Here is a 19,865-nt window from a genome sequence, read left to right on the forward strand (position 1 = left end):
CCCTTCACTGCTGTCTCAGAGGGCTCTAGTGCTGCAGCTGTCCACTCTGGGTGGTGGTGTGCAGAACCATCTGTAAACCAGGCCTGAGTCTTTTCTTCGCTCTGTCAGCAGATTGTAGGGAACTCCCTATGAGGCCCTACGTGCAAGTTGGGGAAGAGAAGTAGTAGAGCAGGAGTGGAGACCATGGGCATTTGGGCCACTTGTTCATGTAACTTACTTGTACCTTCAGGGCCTGCTTGGGCCTGATCTTATGTATACCACTTCCGTTTGATGATGGAGTGTTGCTGTTGCATGTCTGATGTTATGGCTCGGTGGGTCAGATAACAAACACCCTGTTCATGATGGGCAGCTCCATTCACATGGTAACTTGGTGGCTCATGGTCAAGTGTTCAGTCTCTTTTTTTTTTAGATTTTTTAAAAAATTTATTTATTTGACAGAGAGCACAAGTAGGCAGAGGGAAAGGGAGAAGCAGGCTCTCTGCTGAGCAGGGAGCCTGATGTGGGGCTCGATCCCAGGAGGCTGGGATCATGACCTGAGCCGAAGGCAGCCGCTTAACCGACTGAGCCGCCCAGGCGCCCCAAGTGTTCAGTCTCTTTTAAGGCCCAGTAACAGGCCAAGATGTGTTACTTAAAAGAGAATGCTTATCTGTGCAGGGCTGTCCTTCAGGTGTGTCCCAGAGGGGCTGTCGTGCTGTAGGGCTTTGCTCTAAAGTCCTAAGGGCCTGCGCTGTGATCCCTTTGTAGTGCCTGCCAGAGGCTCTACGCAGCATTCCTGCCTGCCGTGGGCACTTCGGGCATCGCTGGGTTTGCGGATCACGTGGCCTACATAGCAGAGCAGCTGGCACAGCGGCCTGTACTCGTTGCAGAACCTTCTTTTGTTCTGGACCCCACTGTAAACCGGGCAGCTCTGGGCGTCACTCGGTAAGTGAGCTGCAGTAACACACCCAAAGGAGGAATAGGGGGCATATGTTACCTTCTAAATCCCAAGAAGCCCGTGGACTTCGTGCCTTTCTTGGTTGTAGGAAGAGCCAGATTCAACAACTAGTCCTTCACCTGAGAACAGAGATCCCCCACGTCCGCATACCACTAGACCCCTAGAAATTTCACTGACATAGAAGGCCCCTGAATTATTCTTGGATTTATTCTCCACCCTCTGACATGAAAATGTCTTACCAATAAGTCTAGAGTACTTGCTACTTCTCGCTCACTAGATCCAGTCAGCACAGTGTCATCATGAGAATGGGCCACTGTGACATTTGGTGGAAGGGAAGGGCAATCAAGATTCCTGCAGATTCAATTGTAACAGGGCTGAAGAGTTGGAGTGGCCCTGAGGTAAGACAGTGAGGGTGCTTTGCTGGCCTTGCAGCTGAAAGTAAACTTCCAGTGGGTCTTATGGACAGAGATGGAGACAGAGGCCTCTGTCACATCAGGAGTCACACTCCAGGTGCCACGGTATGTGTTAATTTACTTAAGCAGTGAAACCACATCTGGAACAGCAGCTACAGTGGGAGTCACCACCTAGTGAGGTTTACGGTAATCCACTGTCATTGTCCTAAGGTCTGTCTGTTTTGGGGATGTGGGAGTCACTACTTCTGCGTCTTTCAAACCCTTGATGGTGGCATTAATCTCTGCATTTCCTTCAGGGATGTGGCATGACTTTTGGTTTACTGTTTTCCTAGTTAGAAGCAATTCTGGGGGCTTCCACTTGGCATTTCCCACTGTAATAGCCCTTACTGCACAGGTCAGGGGACCAGAGTAGGGGTTCTGTTAGCTGTGAAGTATGTCTATTCCTTATGCATTCTGGCACTGGGGATGTGACCGCAGACTGGGTTTGCAGACCCACTGTGACACATGTGAGACCTGAGCTAACACTCCGTTGACCAGCTGACCTCCATAAGCCCTTGCTGTGACTGGTGGGCCACAGTGATGTTTTGGGTCTCCAAAAGTAGTCCCTGAAGAGTCCGATGATTTCCTTTACCCCATTGCAGTTATATCATCCACATTCATTTGTCAGTCATTTACCATCTTGTAACACTAGATTTTCTTGAGTTATTACTTGTCTTTTTGTGTTAAGCCTTTGTGAATTTATGCCAAATTCTTTGAGGTCTCAGAATATGTCTGAAATTCTCTTAATCTCCCATGGATCACTGCTCCAGTACTTTCACACTGGAATTGTCCAATAAGGATTCATCATTGAGTGAATAAAAGTTATTTATTGTGTCATTAGGAATACCTTGATAAAAAACTTAATTTGAAAAGAAATTTAATGGCTTATCCTGTAAAATTGTCAGTGTGGATGGTTTTGATCACTTGTGCCTTTAGTGTGTAAATCATATGGATTAGGCCAATATATGTGTTGATAATGCTTTAGGATGTATAAAAATACTTAGTTTGAATTAAATATAGTGTCTGGATTTGGGCCACTTGGTTTGAGATGTTACATGTTAACCAGATTATGTTAGAATGCCACTTCACCTCTGTGGGCCAGAATTTAATAACATAAATAAATAAGATATTACCCTTAGTTCTAAATCTGTATCATGTAGCAAGATGTATCTTTGTCTACAAGGGGAAAATAATTAAAATAGCTTGAAAAATGTGATATACAAAAATGATATTGGAGCTAGAATGGGGCAGAATGGTAATCTGGTCATTGGCAGTTTTAGCCCAGGGTCTTTTTTGCTTGTCAGCCGGCAGTTGTGAGGTGTGTCCCATCATTCACTTAGTGTGGGTATGACATGCCAGCAACTGTAGTTATTATAGGGTGGTACAAAGAGAGCAGAGATGACAAAATGGTAGCTAAAATTTGTATTGTCACTTTTATTGTTAAAATTGAAAAAGGGTAAAAAATGGACAGAAAGAAAGCATCTAATTGTATTCACTTTCTTTGTATCTTGTTAAAAGCTTAGCAGAAAAATATGAAACTCTACAGCTCCATAAATTGAAAAACTGATAATGGGTTTTCCTTTCGGGGTGATAGACATGTTTTGGGGTGAGATGGTGGTAGTGGTAGCATGATTTGTGAATGCACTAAATGCATTGAATTACTCCCTTTAAATGGTAATTTTATGTAATGTGAGATTAAAGTTAAAAAATAAACAGGAATAAGTCTTTGGAAGGTAGGAGAATGATGGAGTTAAGTTGTAGCCTTAAATAAAGTCAGGAAATAATTCTTCAGTTTTTTTGAGGTATCCCCCACTGGGGGCCAATTTTTGCTAAGCTGTCCATACTTAACTTATGAAAGAGACAGAGACACATGTTTATAACATGATTGCCTAGTTGACATTTAGTCTGTTAAAAGATAACCACCATGAACCTTACTAGTCTTTTCAAGGTATGGGTGTTTTATTTTGATTTTTCAACAGGAATAGACAATATGCTATTGTGGATATCATGAAGGAACAATACAAAATCCATCTTTATTTTAGCCATTTTCAAGTCCCACAGAAGATTAAAAAAATCAGACTTCTAGATTATAAGCAATTAAACTAAAAAAAAAAAGAAAAATAAGTATAACATCTACTTATGTATAGATATTAAATCAAAATCAGTCCTTCATAAAGTTTAATATACCATTATTGGTTAAATGTTACTAGTAGTTTCTAATTAATTGGTCTTAATAGTCATTTGTCATAGTATGCATCACCGTAGTTACTGGATATTAATGGAGGTATTCTTTATAAAAATTTTAAAAATAAAACACAATCTAAGTGTCAGAGTAAGAAATTTGCTTAATTGAATTTTGGTAGATCCTAACAGTGGAGTGCTTTTTTGGCCATTATAGATGATGATGTAGAATAGTATTTGTTGATAGAGAAGGATGTTGAAAAACATGTTTTTCTCTGGGTGGTAGGATTAATTACAGGATATAAAATTTTTTTTGGTGCTTCTATTGTATAATATTTCTGCAATGGACATGTATTGCTTTTTTGTTACAAGAAAAAAGTTATATTAAGGTAAAAAGTTTCACAACTCATTGCTAAAATTGTTCTTTAATTTTTGTTTTTCTTCTAATAGACAGAAGCTGTTCTAATTCTGGGGTTCACACAGTACTTACTGTTCAGAAGCAAACTTGTCTTTCTCTAAGGCTTCTGCTTTCTTGGTAGAATTTTTTTATTATATAACTCACTTTTTGACAATAGCGTTAGATCCTCAATTCCACTGAAATACTGATTTTAACTTAGATTTGTCATTTTGGAAATTATTGAATATGGCTGAACTCTGATTAATTTTCTGTTTTAAATTCATGAAGTGTTTGGTCTATATGATAAAAAATGATAGATCATTTGCTTAATAGTATTTTATGTTGGATTTTGGAATATTTTGTGACTCCAGCAGATGGAGCTAGAAGTTAATGCATCCTATGGTGATCTGGCAATTCAGTTTGGTTTGGTTTGAAATGAAGTATTCTAGGATTAGTAAATAACCATTGTTTAAGTTCAGATACATCTTTGGGGGATAGGCATAGGACATCTTTCAGAAAGGTTGTCACTGATACTGATTTAGACAAACTACAAGGTTTTTGAATTTTTTGGGTTATATTGAAGGATTTTAGCTGTAATAAAGTAATTTTAGCCTTTTGAAGTAGAGAATATTTTTATTTTATAAATTAATATGTAGTCATATAAATAAGTTATAAATATTAATTCTAATTTAAAATTAGGAAAGTTTCATCAAAATTACAGAATAATTCTTAAGGGATGTTTATGTATGTATGTCTGATGTATGTTTGTAAAATGCTGGAAACTTATTAAGTCTTAATTGTCAAGAATATAATTACTACTTAGGAATGTATGTTAGATATATTTCTCTGTATTAGATGTTTTTCTCAAAGTAACTTTAACTTATGTGTTATAGATTTAATAATTAAATTAGCATAAGCTAGGCCTGAAACTTTCACATTTACTTACTCTGGTAAATAAACTTAATTTTTTGCATTTAATTATTTAGACTTTGAATAAAAACTGATTATTTGTGTAGATGATTATTCTGTTAAGATAAGACCATCAGCTCTCAAATTCTTTGTGTTAAGTGAATGTTTCTTGCAAAAATAAATACAGTGGAGGTTCTGTATCACATTATATCCCTTTCTACAATTGTGGTTGTCAAAACCATTAGTAGTAATGTTGAGTCTCCTGGAAAAGGGGCAATTGGGGGAAAATAAAAAAAAAATTTAAATTATATATATACATATACACACACACGTATGTACTATATGCACACATATATAGCATACACATATACTCATATATATTATATATATAGTTTAGTATGTAAAAGTGTAGGCATCTAATTTCATGTCAAACTAAATGAGTTGGTATTCAGAATCTTTGTGATCATACTCATCATTTTCTCCACTTGTTCTGCAGACATTGCTGCTTGTTGATATCTGTTGATACAGATTTCTTTATTTAGCTTTTTATAATTATCTTCATTTTAAGTGTGTGGGTTAGTCAGAGCAGATACTTTTTCTGATTTGTGAGCTTTTGCCCAAGGCAGAGTTTTATTTATTTTTTTCTTTTTTTCAAGATTTTCTTTATTTATTTGACAGAGAGAGACACAGTGAGAGAGGGAACACAAGCAGGGGGAGAGGGAGAGGGAGAAGCGGGCTTCCTGCCGAGCAGGGAGCCCGATGCGGGGCTTGATCCCAGGACCCCGGGATCACGACCTGAGCCGAAGGCAGACGCTTAATGACTGAGCCACCCAGGCGCCCTTGCTCTTTTTTTATTTTTTTTAATTTTTATTTATTTTATTTTTTAAATTTTTTTAAAGATTTTATTTATTTGACAGAGAGAGACACAGTGAGAGAGGGACCACAAGCAGGGGGAGTGGAGAGCGAGAAGCAGGCTCCCCGCGGAGCAGGGAGCCCGATGCGGGGCTCAATCCCAGGACCCTGAGATCATGACCTGAGCTGAAGGCAGATGCTCAACGACTGAGCCACCCAGGCGCCCCCAGAGTTTTATTTCTTAACTTTTGATTTTCAGAGAACAATTTGTAGTCTCCCTGCATGAAAGGAGACATATATGATCAGAAGGATGAATTCTGGGAGTATGTGTATTTATAGTTCAATAACAAAAAAAAGTTCCCTTCTGTGCTAAGAATGGTAGTTGTTTCAAATTATAAAAACTAATAAAGTTTTCCCCCATATTATAAAAGTATAGTGGATTTTAAGCATTCAGGGGTTTATATTCATGGTGGCAACTATTTGAGAGCAAGCTTGAGCTCCCTCCTAAGTGGTAGTCTGTGATTTGGCTAAAGCTTGGATTTGAACTGTGTTGTCAGTGAGGCTGGTAAATAGAGTGAGTGGCATGGCTGACGGGAATCCCAGCATTTTGTTGGGAGATTACCTAACAGGGATTTGGAGAATTTTGAGTTTGACAACAAGGTTTAAATATGTTTCATTTTTTTTAAGGGTCTTTATTTGTTCCTCATAGAAAACTAATAATATGTAGAAAAGTAGGAAGAAAATCATCCATAATTTTAGTACATTCACATTGTTAGTAATTTGGTGTATTTCTTTGCAGCTTACTTTCTGTTTCTATTTTTGGTCGTTTATATATATATATATGTTTATATATATATATATATTTTAAGATTTTATTTGACGAAGAGAGAGACAGCGAGAGAGGGAACACAAGCAGGGGGAGCGGGAGAGGGGAAGCAGGCTTCCCGCTGAGCAGGGAGCCCGATGAGGGGCTCGATCCCAGGACCCTGGGATCATGACCTGAGCTGAAGGCAGACGCTTAACGACTGAGCCACCCAGGCGCCCCTGTTTTTATATATTTTTAATGTCGTGTGTATATAGGTTTTTGTTTTGTAAGCTTTTTGGGGTATAATTAATGAGAATCATTCTTTTTAAAAAAATTTTTAAAAGATTTTATTTGAGAGAGTGAGCGTGAGAGACCATGAGCTGGGGGAGGGGTAGAGAGAGAGGGAGAAGGAGACTCCCTGCTGAGCAGGGAGCCAGAAGAGACTCGAAGAGACTTGGGGCTCCATCCCAGGACCCCAGGATCATGACCAGAGCAGAAGGCAGATGCTTAACTGACTGAGCCACCCAGGAACCCCTAATGAGAATAATTCTTTAGGGAAAGGTTAGGAGCTAATTTTAGCTGTAACTCACTTTCTTGTCTTTATCTGGTCAAATTGCTGGTGTGCATTAGAATTTTTCAGTTGTTTGGAACATTTGCATTATTTTGAGATGGCTGGCGGGAGGCACTGACATTTGTTTAGTATTTGGTATGTTATTTCTCTTCTTTTCTTTATGAGAGCCCTATGAGTTAAGTTGTAGCCTATTTTATACATGAGGAAACAGAGTTGAAGTTCCTTTTCCAACTCATATATAGCTGATAGATGCAATCTTAAGCTAGTCAGATGTAAAGTGCCACTTACTCAGACATCTGGCATCAGGACTTTTAGGCCTTTTAAATCATGAATAGTGTGAATGCCTTGTTTTGTTAGAGGACATTATAGCAGACAAAGTACATATAGTACATTCAGTGTTTTATCAAAGTTGGATTTGTTAAAACCTTTCTGTATTTGGTGTTTTCAAAAGGCTTGGGTGTACATGTGCTCACATATAAATACATGTAGAAATGCTGAATTCTGTTTCAGTGTCTTACAAACTGATCAGAAGCTCCACTAATTTTGTTTTACACAGATGGATAGAATTAATAAGCTGTCATATTCTCAGTTTAAACATTTCCTTTAGTAAAATCTTATTAAACTGATTGCTTTTTTCAGCAGATGATATTAACAAAATTCAAAATATTGTGCTTTTTTCATCCAGAATGATGAGTGTGAGATCCATACAGTAGTGTAGAAAGAGCAAGAGATCTTGGATCTAATCCTTTGTCTATTATTTGTAAGTTATGGAATTTGTGTGGCATTTATTTAACCTCTTTTAAAAAAAGAGTTTAGTTTCTGAGGGAATGAAACAAGGGATCTCAAAGTTCTTTTCTGCTCCAAAATTCTGTGTTTACTTGTTATTCTTGGTGCATTAAAATAAAAGTATACTTTTGTTTATTTTGAATAAATCTTAATTTCAGAATCTTACAAATGTATGTCTACCCTGCTTAAGTATTAAAGAGATCTTTATTTAGACCAGTAGAAACAGGAAGAGAGGTCCTTTTAATTTAACACAATTCTTTGAGAAGATATAAAACTGGTACTTTTTTTCCTAAGTGATTTCCCCCCCCCTTTCAGAGTGTAAATTGAAAGTAACAGGTATTGAACAGTATAATAAGGAGCTTATTAGCAAAGTGAGGCTTTGCAATGATTTCATTATGTTTAATATGTTTTTAGGACACTATCATTTTTTAAAAAAAGATTTTATTTATTGAGAGAGAGCGAGAGAGAGACACAAGCAGGGGGAATGGCAGGCAGAGGGAGAAGCAGACTCCCTGCTGAGCAGAGAGCCAGATGCGATGCGGGACTCGATCCCAGGACCCTGGGTCATGACCTGAGCTGAAGGCAGATGCTTACAGACTGAGCCACCCAGGCGCCCCTAGGATACGATCATTTGATTAGAGTACATTTTCTAAATGTATCAAAGAATATAATGGGCAGGGTATAGAAAAGGGAGAAAAAAGAATAAGCATGATGGTTTTGTGAACTATCCTAGAGGCCCACTGTAGAATGTGTACTGGAGCAGTTATATTTTAGGAATTTAGGGCAAGAGAGTAAAGTGAATGGATATTTTACAATAGGGAACAATTTTGTCTAAGACATAGGAGTTGAGGCTTAGGCTTTATTGAGTTGGGTGTTGAAACAATTTAAAAAAGGGGCAAGGACCTCAGTAAGTATTTGGGAAGTCAACTTCAAACAGTGGGTAACTACCCGTTAAAAACAGCTTTTTAAAGATTAACAAATCCATGAGGACACTGAGTAAAGAATGAGTGATCTGCTATGGTGTTTTATGCCCAGAGCATTCCCTGTGTTTATTGTTTTATCAAAAACTAAGGCTCAGGTATGAAGTAAGAAAAATTAAGAAAATCAGCATTCAAGTTTAAAAGCTACATATAGTCTGGCCAAGATGAAGTAAGAGAGACTGTGTATACCCTGTCACTTAAAACAACTAAGTTTTCAAGAAAACGTAGGCACTGAGAATAGCAATTCAGCATATAAATAAAAATATTCAACTGCTTGAGGGTGCTGCCGAGAGAATGGGGGTGCAGGCTATAGTTGGGGGGCAGGTGGCTGGAGGTTCTGGGCAGAGTACTAGACAGATGAGAGTTGCACAGAGAAACATCTTGTTTTACAGATGGATAGAATTAGTGGACTATCATGATCTCAGTTTAAACATTTCTCTTTGTAAGATCTTATTAAATAGATGTTCTTTTTCGGGGCGGGGGTTGCTGAAATGAAGGTTTTCGTGAGTTTGCATTCTTATTGGAGGCTCTGGGGAAGAATTTGCTTCCAGGCTCATTGAGGTTATTGGCTGAATTTGGTTCTTTGTGGTTGAAAGACTGAAGCCCTTCCTTTCCTTGCCAGGTGCTGGTCTTTGCCCTAGAGGCTGCCCACCTCTTGGTTTTTCATGTGACCCCTTCCAGAAAAAGTGCCTTGAGTTCCTCCCCGATTGACCCTTCTACTGCTTCTCTCTGACTTCAGTTGGAGAAAGTTCTTTGCTTTTAAAGGTTCATTGGGTAGGTTTCACCCACCTGGCTAATCTAAGATGATCTGTCTCCCTATATTAAGGTCCATAGCCTTAATAATTATATCTGCAGTCTTTTTGGCATGTATACTGGGTTGAATAATGGTCCTCTTTCCTGCCTACCCTTCTTCCCCCAATCAGGTCCACCTAGAACCTCAGAATGTGGCCTTATTTGGAAATAATGTCTTTGAAGATGTAATTAGTTAAGATAAGGTCACACTGGGTTAGTGTGGGCCCTAATTTAATTACTAGTATCCTTATAAGAAGATAAAACAGAGACACAGACACACCTGAAAAAGGCCATGTGAAGACAGGTAGATTTGGAGAGATACATCTATAAAAACTAGGAATGCAGCTACCCCGTCTCTACCAGAGATAAGGAAGGATTCTTGTCTAGAGCCTTCAGAAGGGATATGGCCCTACTGACCTTGATTTTGGACTTACAGCCTCCAGAACTGTGAAAGAACAAATTTCTGTTGTTGGAATGTGGTACTTTGTTTTTAGGACACTATAGAAAACTAATATACCATGTAAGGTAACATATTCACAGATTCCAGGGACTAAGATATGGACATCTTTGGGGATTCACTCTGCCTACCTTGAGTCTACAGCTGAGTACAAAGCAGTAAAGTAAAACTCATAACAAAGAGAAAAATAAGTCAAAACTGACTTACAATTGACACAGATTCAGAATTGGTAGACAAGAACGTTTTCATGAGGTTGCATTCCTTATTGAAGGCTCTTGGTAAGAATTTGCTTCCAGGCTCATTCAGGTTATTGGCTGAATTTTGTGGTAAAATATAAAAGTTTTTATTATATGTCTTTTAAAAAGATAATTGGGGGCAACTGGGTGGTTCAGTTGGTTAGCGTCTGACTTTGGCTCAGGTCATGATCCCAGGGTCCTGGGATTGAGCCCCTGCATCGGGCTCCCTGCTTAGCGGGGAGCCTACTTCTCCTTCTCCCCCGCTTGTGCTCTCTCTCTCAAATAAATAAATAAAATCTTAAAAAAAAATAAAAAGATAATTGGCTGCTTAAAAAGTAGTAACAATGTATTGTGATTTTATAGCATATACAGGTAAAATTCATGACAACAATAGCACAGAGGCAGAAGGAAAGAAATGGAAATATACCATTGGAAGGTTGTTATGCTGTACCTGAAGTATTATATCACTTGAAAGCTGACTGTGATGAGTTAAGGTGTATGTGATAAACCTGCAAATAACCCTAAAATAGCTCAACAAGGAGATAGTCAATAAGCAACTGTAAGAAATAAAATGGAATCATAAAAATTAATCCAAAGGAGCACAGAAAAAGAAGAAAAAGGGAAGATAAATGGGACAAATAGAAAACAAAGAGCAAACCAATAGACTTAAACCTGACCATATCAGTAAACATCAGTGGTCTAAACATTCCAATTAAAAGACAGAGATTGGGGGCACCTGGTTGGGTCACTTGGAAGAGCATGTAACTCTTGATCTTGGGGTTGTGAGTTCGAGCCCCACGTTGGGTGTAGAGATTACTTAAAAATAAACAAATAAATAAACTTTAAAAAAAAGGCAGAGATTATCAGATTGAATAAAAAGGAAGGACTCAAGTATATGCTGCCTACAGTAAACCCATTTTAAATAATACAGACACAAATAGGTTTAGAGCAATAGAAGAAAAAAGATATACCATGCTAATTCTAATAAAAAGAAAGCTGGAGTAGGTATATTATTATTATTAGAAAAGGGTATAGATTTTGCCAGGCATAAATAAGATCATTTCATAATGATGAAATTCATCAAAACATAATAAACATTTATCTACCTAGTAAGTAGCTATTAAATACATGAAGCAAAAACTTAATAGAAATGAAAGGATTAACGGTCAAAATCACAGTTCTATTCAGATTTATCAATATCCTCTTTTTAATAATTGATAGAACAAATTAAGAAAACAAGACAAGATTTGAATAACATTCTTAACTAATTTGGCCTAATTTGCATTTATATTATTTATTTATTTATTTATTTATTTTAATTTTAATTTTATTTATTTATTTTTTATTTATTTGCAAGAGAGAGAATGAGAGAGAGCACGAAAGGGAGGAGGGTCAGAGGGAGAAGCAGACTCCCTGCTGAGCAGGGAGCCCGATGTGGGACTCGATCCCGGGACTCCAGGATCATGATCTGAGCCGAAGGCAGTCGCTTAACCAACTGAGCCACCCAGGCGCCCCTAATTTGCATTTATAGACCACTCTGCCCAACAGTAGTAGAATATACATTCTTTTAGTACACTAGGCACATTTACCAAGAGAGACGATATTCTGTGCCATAAAATAAATCTCAATACTTTTAGAAGAATTTAAGTCATACAAGATAGGTTCTCTAATGAAATTAAATGGGAAACCAGTAAAAGAAACATATTTAGAAAATCACTCAATTATTTGGTAACTAAATAACTAATAGGTCAAAGAAGAAATTAGAAGGGAAATTTGGAAGTTCTTTGAACTAAATGAAAACAAAAATAAAACATTTGAAAATTTATAGCACTAAAATGTCTATTTTAGAAAAGAAAAAAGGTCTCAAATCAGTGCCCACAATTTCCCACCTTAAGAAAACAGAAAGAGGAGAACAAATGAATACCAAATTAAGAAGATTGGAAATAAAAAAAGGATAAGAGGAGAAATCAGTGAAATAGAAAACAGAGAAAATACAGAGAAAGTGAGAAGATTGATAAAATTGATAAAGCTGCAGCGAGGTTGATTAGCAGGAAAAAGAGAAGACACCAATTACCAATATCAGGAATGAAATAGGTGACATCACTATGGATTCTACAGGTATTTTTTTTTTTATTATGTTACATTAATTACCATACATTACATCATTAGTTTTTGATGTAGTGTTCCATGATTCATTGTTTGTGTATAACACCCAGTGCTCCATTCAGTACATGCCCTCTTTAATACCCATCACCAGGCTAACCCATCCCCCCACCCCTCTCCCCTCTAGAACCCTCAGTTTGTTTCTCAGAGTCCATAGTCTCTCATGGTTTGTCCCCCCCCACTGATTTCCCCCCCCTTCATTTCTCCCTTCCTACTATCCTCCTCTTCCTTTTTAAAAAACATATAAGGTATTATTTGTTTCAGAGGTACAGGTCTGTGATTCAACAGTCTTACACAATTCACAGCGCTCACAGTAACACATACCCTCCCCAATGTCTATCACCCAGCCACTCCATCCCCCCCACCCCCCACTACTCCAGCAACCCTCAGTTTGTTTCCTGAGATTAAGAATTCCTCATATCAGTAAGATCATATGATACATGTGGATTCTACAGGTATTAAAAGGATAATTAGTGCACATTGTGAAAACCTTTATGCCAATACAACACCTTAGAGAAATGGAAAAATTTGGAAGGCAAAAACTACTAAAGTCTCTCAGACATTGTAAAAATGTTACAAATGTTCTCACAAATAGAACTGTAGGCCAAGAAGACTTCACTGTCAATTCTATCAACTATTTAAGGAAGAAGCAATACCAGTTCTACACAGACTCTTTTAGAAAATTAGAAATGAAGGACTACTTCCTAATTCATGGTGCCTAGCATTACTCTGATTCCAGAACCAGACAGACATTACATGAAAAGAAAATTACAGACTAATATCCCTCATGAACATATATGCATAAATTCTAAACAAAATTTAGCAAATCAAATACAGCAATATATAAAAAGGATAATACAGTATGACTTTTGAAAAATCAATGAATGTAATTACTATATTCAAATTCTAAAAAAGAAAAGTCACCACAATACATGCAGAAAAAGCAGAAGAAAAATTCAACATCCATTCTTGATAAAATCAGCGAACTAAGCATGAAAGGGAATTTCTTCATCCTAATAAAGAGCATCTGTAAAAACCCTACAGGTAACATCATGTTTAATGAAAGACAATGTTCTTTTCCCTGCGAATAGAAACAAGGCAAGGATGTCCCCTCTCACCACTTCTATTCAACATTGTTCTGGTGATTTTTAGAAAATAAAGGACGTTGAGGTTGGAAAGGACAAAGTGAAACTGTTTCTATTAACAGATGATAATGGTTGTCTATATAGAAATTGTGATGGAATCTATTATTAAAAAGCAATTAGAACCAATAAATGAATTTGCAAGGTTGCAGGATACACAATAAATATACAAAACTCAATTGCATTTCTATATACTTGCAATGAATAATTGGACATTGATTAAAAAAAAACAAGCCCACTTGTATACAGTAGCATCAGAAACCTGATATACTTAGGGATGTGTGGGACCTATATACTATAAACTATAAAACACTGCTGGCAAAAATTAAGGAATGACACAATAAATGGAGAGATATACCATGTTCATGGATAAGACAATGTTAAGATGTCCGTTTTCCCCAGATGGGTCTACCAATTCAATGCAATCTCATTCAAAATCTCAGCAGGCTTTTTTTTTTTTTTTTTTGGTAGAAATTGAAAAGCTGATCTGAAATTCAGATAGGACTTCAAAGGACTTAGAATAGCCAAAACAACTTTGAGAGAGAACAAAATTCTCTGTAGTAAGAGGACTTACTACCCAACTCGAAGACTATTTTAAGGCCATAGTAATCATTGATGGTGTGGTATCGGCATAAAGATAAATAGATCGACTCGATGGAATAGAGGATCCAGGAATATATCTACATATATATTGTCAATTTACTTTCAGTGAAGGTGCAAAGGCAATTTGGTGGAAAAAAGGTATTCTTTTCTACAAATGGTGTTGGAGCAATTGGATAATCATAGGGAAAACAATGAACTTCAGTCCATACCTGGCACCATATACAGAAGTGACTCAGAGGGATCATAGATCTAAATGTAAATCTTAAAACTGTAACCCTTGTAGAAGGAACCATAGGAGAAAGTCTTAGTGTTACTGGGCCAGACCATAATTTCTTGGGTAAGATGATCTGTAAAAGAAAAAATTGGTAAATTGGACTTTGTCAAAATCAAGAAATTTTGTTCTTTGAAAGATACTTGTTAAAAAGATGAAAAGACAATCTATAGATGGGGAGAAAATATCTGCAAATTATATAGCTGATAAAGGACTTGTATTCAGCATATATAAAGAACTTGCCAGACTCAACAATAAGTAAACAATCTAATGAAACAATGGGCAACAGACTTGAAGAGACTCTTCACCAAAGAAGATATAAATGGGTGGCAGATAAGTTAATGAAGATGTTCATGTTATTCTTTATTGATTAGGGAAATGTAAATTAAAACAGTAAAGAGATACCACTTTATACTTGTTAGAATGGCTAAAACTGAAAAGATTCCTCATACCGTATTTTGGTGAAAACAAAGGTTTTGTGTTTTGTTTGTTCCTGTGTCTCCCATGCTTGGAATGGTGCCTTCTAAATAAGGGTGTTGAAAGAACGTCGGTTGCCCATTTTCCAAAGCACTGAATGATAAGTGCATGGGATAGATTGAATTTATGCTTAGCATAATTTTATCTTTAACTCTTGATTTTATAAGTATTATAGGCATTATTTTGGGGCACCTGGGTGGCTCGGTTGGTTAAGTGACTGCCTTCAGCTCAGGTCATGGTCCTGGAGTCCTGGGATTGAGTCCCACACTGGGCTCCCTGCTCATCGGGAAGTCTGCTTCTCCCTCTGATCCTCCCCCCTCTCATGCTCTCTCTCTCTCTCTCTCTCATTCTCTCTCAAATAAATAAAAATCTAAAAAAAAAGTATTATAGGCATTATTTTGAAAATCATTTTAAATTTGAGTGTTTTACCTATAAAAGGTATAAGATGTTTGGCCAAACATAATCCCAAAGACACACTTAGTCTTCTTTTTCTAAATCTATTTTTATTATCATCTTAGTAGCTTTTTATTGTAGTTTTGTAAGAGTACAGAATGTGTCAAAAAGGGAAAAGGTAATATGAACTTGCCTGCCTCTCTTACATTTTCCTTCCCACTTAGAATTGCTTGCTTAAACTTCTATGATATAGTGGTTTTTAAAAATCCCAGGAGTTAGCTCTGCCACTGGCTCTGCAACCTTGGCTAAGTTATATAACCAGCCTATTCCTCTGTCTTGTTGGGGAATTCCTATGAGGAGTACATGAGTTTGTGTAATATTGGTAAATCACTCAGAATAGTGCTTGGCACAGAAGGGCTCAATAAATGCTAATTATTACCTTTAGTGTTTTTACTAGGCTTAAGTTAAATGATATTATGCATGTACAATGTCTAGTAGAGTATCTGGCATTTATTAAGTGCTCAGTAAAGGCTAGTGGATCTAATTTAAATATTCAGATGCCAATATGTCTAAAGAGACTGTGTCTTTGGATCTCTGCATTTGTCATATCTTTAGTGACTTTGTTTTAGGATATGAGGAAAAATATTTTTAGTTTCTATATTGGCTTTTCCTAATAGGTACAAGTTACAAAGTTACAGAAACTTGGATGTGTAATTATTTTCTCATTTCTAAGTTTAGGTGATTCGTTAGGGCACTGTCCTCAAGTTTATGTTTATTTTTATTATTAAAAAGTATAGATCTTCGACTAATATCATAATTTAGCATAGTAATTTTTTTTTGATAAGGCCTGTCTCTAATCTTTATTCTTTTTTTTGCTACCTCCTTATAGGCTTGTGGAATCTTGCTTCTCTCTTTTCCAACCTTTGTTTATTTGTGTTGATGCCCTTTGCCTTTTTCTTTCTGGAATCAGAAGGTTTTGCTGGCCTGAAAAAGGTAAGGGAATCATATTTTGGAATTAAACTTGTCCAATTAAGAAGTATATGTCATTCATGTTGAACTAGTAAAAGCAGGCTTGAACCACCATTTGAAATACAAAAGTTTAATTAGTAATAATAACATCTTATTAATATTAATCATGTTGACAGTAATATTAATAATAGTGCATATTGAATGATTTTGTGTGCCCACAGAGAGGAAGTCATCTTTTGACCTTTGAATATTTACTTGGTGGAATGTTTGTAGAGAATAAAGCTGATAAAATAGCCGTTCTTCCTTTCCTAGGCTCTCTCGCATTTAGTTTAAAGCATGACATGAAATTCTCAAAATATTAAAACATATCTTGATGTAAAAGTTATTTTGTATCTAGTATTTTCAGAAGAGTAGCATTTTATAAAATCAAATATGCCCTGTGGATAGTCAAATCCTCAAGATACTGTGAGTTACTGATCTTAGTGAATGTGGGAGGTTAGAAGTAAGCAAAACAGGAGACTTTGCAAGGGCATCTTAAACAGTCAGTCCAGACTGTATCAGTGGTAATAACTTCCATCTGTCTTTGAATATAACATTTTAAAGTGAAACGAACAGTGTTTCTGTTTATAGCTTGTGGAGGTCTTTGCTATAAACATTTGGAATATAATACAAAGATTTAAGTAGTTAATACTTTTTGGCAAAAAAAGTCTTTATAGACACATTACACCTTTTTAGTTGTTAGTTCTATTCGTATTGTGATACATAAAGTTGAAAGTATGCCTATGCATCTTATTGTTGAATATATACTATAACGCTGATTCCATAAATTTGGCAAGGGAAGCCATAAACTGAATTTTTATGACTTTTTATTTCATATAACTTTTTGTAGGTACTTAGGAATGAAATTGTTTATCTCACATTTTGACAAGTCTTCTGATTTTAAACCTTAAGTGCAGCACTTTTTAGGTCTGTGTGTTGAAGGATGCCGGGAAAGAGTCACTGAGAGGTGATAAAGTGTTTAGTGGATGCACCTTTTTGCTTTCTAGATATTATTCCATACTTGCATAGTTTGAAGCTGAAAACTCAGAGTTGATTTCATATATAGTAAATGTACTGAGATCAGAATGGATGGTTGTATTTGGTAGTCAACCTGACATTGAGAAAATTGGCTTTGATATATTGGAATTGTTTTTTATCATGATGTATTTGAATTATTTAAGTCATCTATATAATGTGAAAGAATTGTGTAGTTTCAGTTTAAAAAGTTCTTTGAATGTTTATGACTTCTTGAAGAAATTTTAGGAGTTTTGCTGAATGAGATTTGGTACAAACCTTCCTTTTATAAGGAGAAAACTGAGGTCCAAATATATTAAATATTATTAAATTATCTAAGGGCCATATATGTACAATTCCAAAACTGGTACTAAAACCTAGGGTCACTTTTAACCATCCCAAAGTGGTTGTGATCTTCACATGTCAACACTATGGAGTTTACTGAGGCCACCTAAGTGGATGAGGTGGCCAAGGACAAATGAGGCTGGAGCAGAAAAGAGGACTATATGGCCTGCTGGCAGAGGAAGGAAGCAAAGGAGACTGCTGAGCAGGTCCTGCCAGAAAGCAGGGGAGCAAAAGGAGTGTGGTTTTCTGGGAGCCAGAAGACAGAGTTTCTAGAAGAATGGAATGTAAAATATTGTGTTAAAGAGGGCTGGAAAGAACATCAAGAAGAAGTGAGAGCATAGGAGACACTTGAGAAAGCGATTTCTGTATAATTTTAGAGCCATAGCTTTTGATGGATATTCATTCATTCAACAGAGTTTTACTAAGCACCTACTAAGAAGTAATTATTATGCTACTATAGGACCTTGCTGGGGACAGAAATGAAAAGGCAGGGCTTCTGCCTTCCAGGGATAGACAGAAGGAGAAAGAAGAGGTGCAATCCAATAGGATGCAGTGTGATGAACTTTCATACAGCCAGCTGTGATGGGAGGCACTACAGGGAGTGAAGATCTTGATTTGCCTAGGGAATTGGGGAAAGGCATGGATTCTGACTGGATTGAGGGAATGGCTGACACTTAGCTATAGAACGGAGAATTGGTGAGAGATCAGGGTACATGGAATCTTGTTGGGGTCACATCCTGGAGGCCTTGAATGCTCTGCCAGTTAGTTTGGATTTTGTGCTATAGATAATGGAGTTGGCAAAAGATTTTTGAAAAAGATTTTTGCATCTACTGTTTTATTTAAGTATAGAGATAAATACACATGTCAGAGTTCAAACATATGTCACTAAGGGGAGGAGTACATGTAGAGATATCACCATACTGAATCAGTCACACACCTAGTCCTGTTAAACAGTGTTGCAACATATGTCCCCAACATTGTTGTGTTGATGTTTGCTTTAAATATGCAGATTGTTCTTTTGTCCTATCTCTGCCTTGTGTGTAATCTTACCAAGTACAAAAACAATTGGTAAAGCTCAGTGTTAAGTGTATTTTCATATTTGGTAGTATACGTGTCTCTACCTAATTTATACTCTTTATAAAATTCTAGTTTTTAGTTAAATAGGTTATTTTAAAAAACAGTGTGTAATGTGGACAGACCTCTTGTCTCCAAATTGTTTTCCTCCCTTGTTGTGAACTAACCAGCTAGAAGAGGGAGTTGGCTACATTTATTGGAGCAGAACTACCATCTCTAGAATAAAAAAAAAAAAAACTGACAAAAACCCCAGTGACATGTCACTGTTCTCTTGTTCTCCCTTGTAGACTAAGGTCCAAGGGGAGAAGCAGCTTGAGGAAGGACACAGGAAGGTACTTGAAGATATTTCATACCTACCACTGTACAGCATTCTTTCCTCTTAAGTTTTTTACGTCTAGTCTCTCTATACGCACTTAAAAGAATATTCTTTTCTAAGCACATCTTTGACTATGTTAGTCTCCTCAGAATCCCTCAAGATGACCAGCTCCATTTCGTGATCTCAGAGGGGACTGATGTGTTGGCTGACTGTAGGGTACAGTCGACATGACCAGTCCAGGTGATTCCCCAACTCAGCAAAGGATCTAAAGGAGGGCAAGGAGACAGAGCTCAGAATGGTTGGTTACCATTTGTCCAACTTGCGTCTCTGGACAATGATTGGGCGTTGTAGGAACCAAATGAAAGAACTTGGTCTTTAAAACTATTAGGAGAGGGAAGGGAAGGGAAAATGGGGCTGTAGCCTGGAGGCAGAAGAGGCAGAATGATTCTGCTCTTTCTGCACCGAGGGGCCTGTGGCAGAGAGATGGAGGGTGAGGGTGCTAAGGTCAGAAAATTTGCCCTTTGAGTCTCACAGCCTGGGCTAGTTTTTTCATCTGGACCTCAGGTTCTCTTTCTGTAAAATGAGTATGGTAATGATTGTTACCTTACTGTATTATTTAAGGATTAAATGAGAGGAGATTATTTATGTAAAACACATAGCCCAGGATATGTTAGCTATTAGTGCCATCATGCTAGAGCTTAATGCAT

The 19,865-nt window shown here is 36.9% G+C and overlaps 1 protein-coding gene across 6 annotated transcripts in view; it reads left to right on the forward strand.

Annotated features, from left to right (window-relative positions):
• Nucleotides 1-19,865, forward strand: part of LMBR1 (limb development membrane protein 1) — a 161,276-nt gene that overhangs the window by 57,907 nt on the left and 83,504 nt on the right. For 3 of the 6 annotated variants that reach the window (XM_064575663.1, XM_045863970.3, XM_064575664.1), the window contains one exon: nt 16,291-16,394. The exons of 2 other annotated variants lie outside the window; for them this stretch is intronic. In XM_064575663.1, the coding sequence (XP_064431733.1) occupies nt 16,291-16,394 (104 nt within the window). Of the gene's footprint in view, nt 1-744; nt 922-16,290; nt 16,395-19,865 lie in introns of all 6 variants that reach the window. One more of the 6 variants, XM_045863972.3, reaches the window with a different exon arrangement.

Source organism: Mirounga angustirostris, unplaced genomic scaffold (assembly GCF_029215605.1).
Source record: "Mirounga angustirostris isolate CCGP_5_RB_7025 unplaced genomic scaffold, mMirAng1.0.hap1 SCAF_12, whole genome shotgun sequence".
Taxonomy (NCBI): Eukaryota; Metazoa; Chordata; class Mammalia; order Carnivora; family Phocidae; genus Mirounga; species Mirounga angustirostris.